The 7,386-nt window shown below is 36.5% G+C and overlaps 2 protein-coding genes across 2 annotated transcripts in view; one reads left to right on the top strand and one right to left on the bottom strand.

Annotated features, from left to right (window-relative positions):
• Positions 1 to 3,023, bottom strand: part of babam2 (BRISC and BRCA1 A complex member 2) — a 123,174-nt gene extending 120,151 nt beyond the window's left edge. The window contains exons 1-2 of the mRNA XM_005738773.2: positions 2,913 to 3,023; positions 1,267 to 1,422 (exon numbers count right to left, since the gene is read on the bottom strand). Coding sequence (XP_005738830.1) covers positions 1,267 to 1,403 — 137 coding nt within the window. The 5' untranslated portion in view covers positions 1,404 to 1,422; positions 2,913 to 3,023. The remainder of the gene's footprint in view (positions 1 to 1,266; positions 1,423 to 2,912) is intronic.
• A 215-nt stretch (positions 3,024 to 3,238) lies between these two features.
• rbks (ribokinase) overlaps positions 3,239 to 7,386 on the top strand; it is a 52,430-nt gene continuing 48,282 nt past the window's right edge. The window contains exon 1 of the mRNA XM_005738770.1: positions 3,239 to 3,299. The gene's annotated coding sequence lies outside the window, so the exon portion shown is untranslated. The remainder of the gene's footprint in view (positions 3,300 to 7,386) is intronic.

Here is a 7,386-nt window from a genome sequence, read left to right as displayed (position 1 = left end):
ATGTTTTCTTTCTTTTTTCTTTTGTCTTTCCCTATTGACTATTATTATTGTGCTATTTCTTGTCCTATCATCTCAGCGCCTGAGCTGTATTTGTTTGTTGATGGAGTTTTCTATGCTGAAAAAATTAAAATAAAATATTGAAAAAAAAACAACAAAAAAAACCAACTATGGATTAGGAAAGGGATGCCACGCAAGTTCATATGCGTATGAAGGCAGACAAGCAATATACTTTTGCCAATATAGTGCATATGTGCACATGCAGATCTCAAATTAAAATGAATACAGAACAATTCTGAAATTACATTTTATCTTAAGTCTAGTATTAAAAACTCATTAGTATAAGTTAAGCAGACAATTATTCTGCAGTGAAAACTCCACAAAACAGTATTTAATACTTTTCTTTTAGTAAAGCAAATCTCTTTGGATTTGGGGCTGTTTGTGACACAAAACAAAGAATCTTAGGCACTCTTTTTGGCTCACCGGGCCTAAAATGGACCCTGTGCATTCCCATGAAATAATCAATGTTCACTTAGTTCTCCAAGCTTTCTGAAGATCTTCCAAAGTTGAACAGTATCTGGTCTCAGTGGAAGGGTGGTTGTAAAGAATAAGTTCAAAAGCAAGGCAAACAGTGAGAAAATGCTGAGGTATGCCAAATTACACAAAAGCTGAACTGAATATCAGTGACAACAGGTCCTATGGTGTAATGTATCCAAATTTGATCCTGGCAATGATATTTAACACACTGCCAAGGCAGGATAAGCACACCTGGAAAATGGAAAGCTCAGTCATGGATTGGCAACCCAAGAGCTCAGACCTCAACATTGTTGAAGCAGTGCTGGATCATCTTGACAGAAAACAAAAGGTAGCCAACATCCAGAGAAGAGCTTTGAATGTCTTTTAAGAAGCCCAGATAACTATTCTTGGGAACTGCTTACAGAAATTACGAGAAAGCTTGCCCAAGAGATTTCAGAATAGAGCTGGTCATACCAAATATTGACTTTCAAACTCATTAGAACATCACAGACAGTTTCCCCCCTTATAGACTGTATTTCCATGTATGCTTGCAGATGCTTTAATAGATCACTGCAACCATTTCCCATTTTATGAGCAACATATTAAAAAAAGTATAGTGGCGAAAAAATCTTTGCAAAAACCTTGTGGGTTGGTCCAAAACCTTTGCACAGTACTGTAACAATATTTGTCATTTAGCTCCAGTTAACTTTTTTCTTACAGACATCATTTGTGTAACATGTGATTAGTCCTCACCCAGTTTTGAGATCTGTGACACGGAGGCAGTTTGTGGAATCAAGCCCCACACGTCCATTCCTCACCACACTGCACAGCAGGGGACGCAGCTCAGGTGAGATCCGGTGCAGTGCGACTTCAGGGGACATATTGTTCATTTTACCCACTGTGAGCAGTCTGTAGAGACACGATAACAGCATAGAAATGCTTTGAATTATTTTATTAAAAAGCTAATTAACACAGTAGAAAGATTAAATATTAGTATTTGGTATCGATCTGCTGCCAGTTGTTTTACCCTGTTAGAATTCTAACAAAACATAGGTCCGAATTTGTTTTTCAACGATTAACCTTAGGTCAGCCAAACCTCATCCAGTCTCTTCAACCTGCTCCCTACTTTTCTTTAGATCCAGTGAAACACAGTGAATCTCCTTCTGATCTTCTACATCTGTGCTTTCTCCCCATAAAGCCATAGTGCTACTCACTGATTACCACCTTTCTTCTTAACCTAGGTTTAACAACACTTTCCCATAGCTTCATGGTATGAAGCTACAGAGACATTGGCTTTATGCCTCTGTAGTTGCTACAGATCTGCACAATACCCTTGTTCTGTACCAGTATACTCAGATGTCTCTCACCATCCAAGACTGTGTTCAGCCATCTGGTTAACAAGTCTACTGCCCTCACTCACAGATATAGCCATACCTCCACAGGTATGTCATCTAGACTAGCCACTTTCAACACTTCATTCTTTTCATAGCTAACCTTACTTCCTCCTTATTATTTCTCTGCATTTCCCGATTACCAACTGTCCTTCATTTGTCTTTCTCTTTCTCTCTTTTTCCTCAAGGGAACTAATTTTTGAAAAACATTAAAGAACAGTTACAGTGGCAACAGACCCTGATTTATCTGGGACATTTTGTAACAAATCGAAAACATCTACAAAGTAAAATTGAGCCTTGTAATCAACGAAGTAGTATAAATAAAGACAGTTGTTTCGTTATTATCCTTTTTAAACTACAAACTTTAACTATGATTAAATATGCATTTTTTCATCATAATTTAAAAAAAATAACTATTTTCCCCTTTCCATATAAGTCAAAGGCAATAAATGCATATATCGAAAGTATTTTTTCACTCCCTATAGCTTTCCAAAAATGCAATATCGCTGGCTTTACTTTTCAGCTATCATTTCCTGGTATTATAGAAATGTTTTCCCCTTCCTGTTTTAAAATTGCTACCTTTCTATCCAACTTTTTCTGAAAAATACAGATTTTAAGAGAAGAATAAGGCACAGTAACACAATATCCACAAAACATTTCTTAAAAGTTTAGTGTTAATATAAAAACATTAGAAGGAAGCTGGTTTAGTTGCAACACTGGAAGCTTCCTTTCGCACTATAAGCACACATGGAAAACACATATTACATATAATGTTGTAACATTTTAACGTTCTAATTTGGTGATACATTGAATGCGTTAAGGGTAAATTATTAGTGTTTATGCCACAGTTTGTAATTCAGATGCTCATAGGTTTGGCATCGTTAGCCACTGTTAGCTTAGCTCATACTTATGCGTCAAATTAACACGATTTAAACGTATAGCGTCCTCAAAACCTCCCCTGCCCATTTCCGTCCATTTCAATACAGCCTGCGGCGGGTGTGTGAGTACCTGAGAGAGATAGAAGCCTTTAAATTTCAAGGTAAAGTCCAATGTTTACTTCATACTCTGATCAATTTCCCCGGTTCATATTGTTGTTGGGTCCTTGTGATAGCCCCACAGTTAGGTGCCTCTCATAATGCCTGTGGGTAAATTTACTTTCATTCTCTTGCAGGAGCCGTATTTCCTCGTGATATATTACCTATGGCGCGGTTTTGTTTGGTATTTTTATATCTTAACACTGTCAAATAAATCTAAACGTTTATTCATTAATAAAATGACAGTGGTTGATCTGGCAATAGCGATAACGCCAGGGACCTGTCACCGTGCACTTTGACCTTGGACTTCAAGTAGTGGGTATTCAGTTTTACAATCCGCAGGAGATTATTTGAATTCCAGGTAATTTAACACACTTCATTTTACTTTGGAGGTTGTCTAATTGGTCCGGGTCATGATCTTTTAGTTTTTTGATCGGTTTATTCCTCAAATACTTGAGGTGTCAGAGTATTTGGCTGCATATGTAATGACATGTACTAAGAGTTTACAGTACACCAATAATACAAGATATTTGGGCTTGTACACGACATTACCATATGCTAAAATGGATAAAGAGAACAATTAACAAGTAAGTACAGTAAAGTACGTGCATTTCTAATATGTGAATAAATTACCATAAAAGAAAAGATTTTATGATACTGAGCTTTTAAAAGATTAAGGTTGACTTAATGGTTCTTTTATTTATTTTCCTAAGCTTGAGTTATACTGGATCATTGAATTTGATACCAGTTTTAAACCATTATTCATGATATACTTGGATCAGCTACAACTATTAAAATCACCTACCTAAAAATTATCTTCCCTCTCCACCACCATTACAACTGCCATCATCACCGAGGCCTAGATATAGGATCTCTGGAGGGCTCCTACAATTTTTGAGATTGAGACTTGCAAACAGATTGTAGGGTTTTCAGTTCTGGATCGTGGGAGCTGCAGATTTTGTCAAGCCCTTCAGAGCCTTTTGTGTTCCTCCAGCAGTTCTTGAGCAAGTTTTGCTAAACGTATAGGGATGGATTCAGCTTGTTCCAGTTTCAGTCCGATGCAGATACTTTGACTTAAGGCAGCGATACCATTGTTAAAATAAAAATGATTTCTGCTTTTTTTAATATAGCAAATTTCATTACACATAAACTCAATATATTTACCATAAAAGCTAAAAACTATGTAAGTCGACAATGTCTTGAGGGGATGAAAACAACAAAATAAAATACTAGTTAACACACATGTGCGCATAAACACACACAGACACAGCTGTCAAGTGCAAACCTACAAGAATAAAAAAGTTTTAAGTATGTTTTTCAGTGTAGACAGATATAATTGATCTCAGTTTAGCAGGAAGCTAGTTACAAAGAACAGGATTACAGTAACAATAATATTAATATTAATAATTCAGGGAACCATTAAAAGATGTCCTGAGATGTCTAACAAGGTTTTAGACACTGATCAAGTCAGAGATGTTCCACTGAGTAATCATCACTTTGACTGATGCTGGAAATGATCCTTTTTTATATGCAAGTACGCACTGATTTCCTAACTTTATAAAATAAAATGTAAGAAATGTACCAAAGATTACAGCAGGATAAAAATAATTAAAATATTCATATCTAGTCTCCTATCAGTTCATTGTGAGAACTATTTCTTCAGACTGCTGTCATTTATATTTAATGTACTCTAGTTTATCCTTTCCTGGTCTCACAGTTTCACTGAGTCCACCTCCTTCGACTGCTCCTTACACACACATTGGGCTGACAAGAAACGTGCGATGTGAAAATATATTAATGGAGTGAAACAAAACGTCACCGGTGTTACTGTAAGTGCAGTAAAAGCTTCCAAACAACAACAGAAGATAACAACAGTGACAGCGAGTAAGCTAAGAAAATATTCTTGGAAGTTTTTAGTAATTTCTGCTCTCTTGACCACAGTTTGTGGTTAAACTAAAAGCTTTTGCAAATATCAAAATGAAAAATGTTGATGTAGGTAGAGTCAATGCTTCCAAGCTGCTGAGGCTTTGTTGTCATCTTCCTCCATCCTATGTTAGTCTTCCCACCAGTTATCAGTGCACTGCTTCTATCAGATGGTGAATTAAACACAGAACAATATAGAACTCAATTAAGTGGATCAGTCATAGTCCATCTTATTGTCACTGATATGCAATTTAAATATTGGATCAGTGCAAAGTATAATCAAACACAGTCAATCTTTATTAATACATTTCCAGCAGTGTATTTCACAATCCACTTACAACACCACTGTGCGTGTTCTCCACAACAAACAAGCAGACCTACTCTGAATTACAGTTTTTAAAGAAAATGTTTGTTTTGTTGCTTATTAAACAAAGCCGACTGCAATACTTCTATATATGTAACAGGCTACCATTGGCTGATAATATTAGTCATTTGATATATTGGTTGATTATTGTCTTTGAAGTTGACCTTTATCTCGAGCTTGAACGATATGGTAAAAAATACACTACATACACCCCCACTAATATTTGGTTAAATATGCTTTAGCAAGTTGCACCTCAACCAAATGCTTTTGGTAGCCATCAACAAGCTTCTGGCATAATTTGAAGATAATCCTCAAGGCTTCATTTTTGGCTCCAAGAGACCTTTCCAACTCGTGTAAATTTACAATTCTTCTTCTTAGAGCTTCACAGACTTCTGAGATCTTCATAAAGTTACCATGATATCCATGCTCATGAACCATGAACTTTTGACCAAAACTGTATAACCTGGTGTAATTTGCTGGGGATGGATTGGAGGAATTTCTAGCCTATCACAATAGGAGCTCGCTGCTCATGCATTTTTTTTTTGCCCTCCACTTACTGATTTTTAGCAGGGCAACTTTAAATGGTCTGTTTTGCAAACAGCACTAAAATAAAAATGGAAATTCAATGCCAGCACTCCTGCCGCAGTAGAAATGACACCACATATGGTGGGTCATCCTGGCCCCTTTCCAAATCTGCATTGATCCATGCATGACTATTAATTTACCATCAAGCTCCAACAGTGACTCCAACCAAGTTCCAACTACTGCTAGCTAAATAAAAAAAAAAAAGAAAAGCATTCAGATTAGCAGGTCATTATATTATATAGAAGCCTCAACAAAAAAGATCTACAAATATTAATACTAAGGTTCAAGGTTGGCTAATAAGTACCTCTCTTCAAGGGTACAGCCCTTTATTTTAGCTTTAGTGACAAGCTGTTGTAACACTAAAAGTGCAGTAAAGGTTTTTGGTTTCTGAGAGTGTATTTAGCATGGAGTGAACATGTGAAAGACCTGAAATATGTCATTTCTTGTGCAAACAGAACAACCCTAACTTGCAAAATAAAAATGAAAGGTGATCACAAAGGCATAGAAATTATATCAGTGCACTGGGCGAGACCGTATGAGGGCAGTTTTGTCTGATTCACCACTGGGAATTTCCACCTTCCTGGGAGTGATTCACAGTCAGTCTCAAAGCATCCAGAAAAAACAGCCCCCCCCCCAAGAAATATGTTGAGCCAAAGTACTCTGGTGAAATTGTTTACTAGTTCAACTCTCAGCTTGAAGTTGGTCTAACTTAAGTGGTTAGGAGGTTATGACACCGGGAATTGAAATAAAACAAATGCAGCTAGCGTTTGTGTGTGGGTAGAGCTGGAAAAAGTGTCTATAATCTGAACGTATCTGAACATTTGTTATACAGATATGGTCATATCATTGCCATAAAAATATTTTCCAGTTAAGCCAGACACTGGGAAGAATGCAGGCTCACAAGGGTTTTTACAGTTGATCCAAAAGTTTTTTCTTTGGGATTTTGTTTGCAGTTCAGTCTAAAACCAGAGTTAACAAAGTGCAGACTTTGTATCATTTTATGCAACCTGACACACAGTTACAAGACAAGAGTGCAATATTATACCTTTAATCATCTATAGGTTCATGTAGTGTGTTAATAATATAGCAAAACAGACAGAACTTTCAGTTTTATCTCTTATATTAGCTTGGATTTCTAAACTATTTACTAGCAAAAAAATGGAATATTACCCGCAAAACACAAAGCATCGTCCTCCATAGCTGAAAACTGAAGCCAAAACAGAAACACCAAAAGCTGAAGTTTCTTCTAATGGTTACTGGAAGCTGATTTTAAAACTTAGTTAATCTCCATAGACTCACATATGCAATTTTAAAAGAGAAATAACAAATTTATAGCCTACTACAAAAAGCAGTCGTTATCTCTATAGCTAATTTCCTTCTTCATGGCAGCTGTACGTAGAGTGATTTTTTTTATAACTCAACTGCTCAGATTTTGGTAAAGCTTAAAATTGAGGGTGCTGTCACTGAGAGGTGGCTGTATCTGCTAAGGCCCCAGTCACACAGGCCTAGACCAGTCAGCAACCACCAGTTTCTAGAGAAAATGTGTATTACTCAACTGTTTGCCTAGTGGTCCCTG

This window comes from Pundamilia nyererei, unplaced genomic scaffold (assembly GCF_000239375.1).
Source record: "Pundamilia nyererei isolate P.nyererei 1_Seehausen unplaced genomic scaffold, PunNye1.0 scaffold00086, whole genome shotgun sequence".
Taxonomy (NCBI): Eukaryota; Metazoa; Chordata; class Actinopteri; order Cichliformes; family Cichlidae; genus Pundamilia; species Pundamilia nyererei.
Note: the sequence above shows the minus strand (reverse complement) of the source record. Positions and strands in the feature narration are given on the sequence as shown.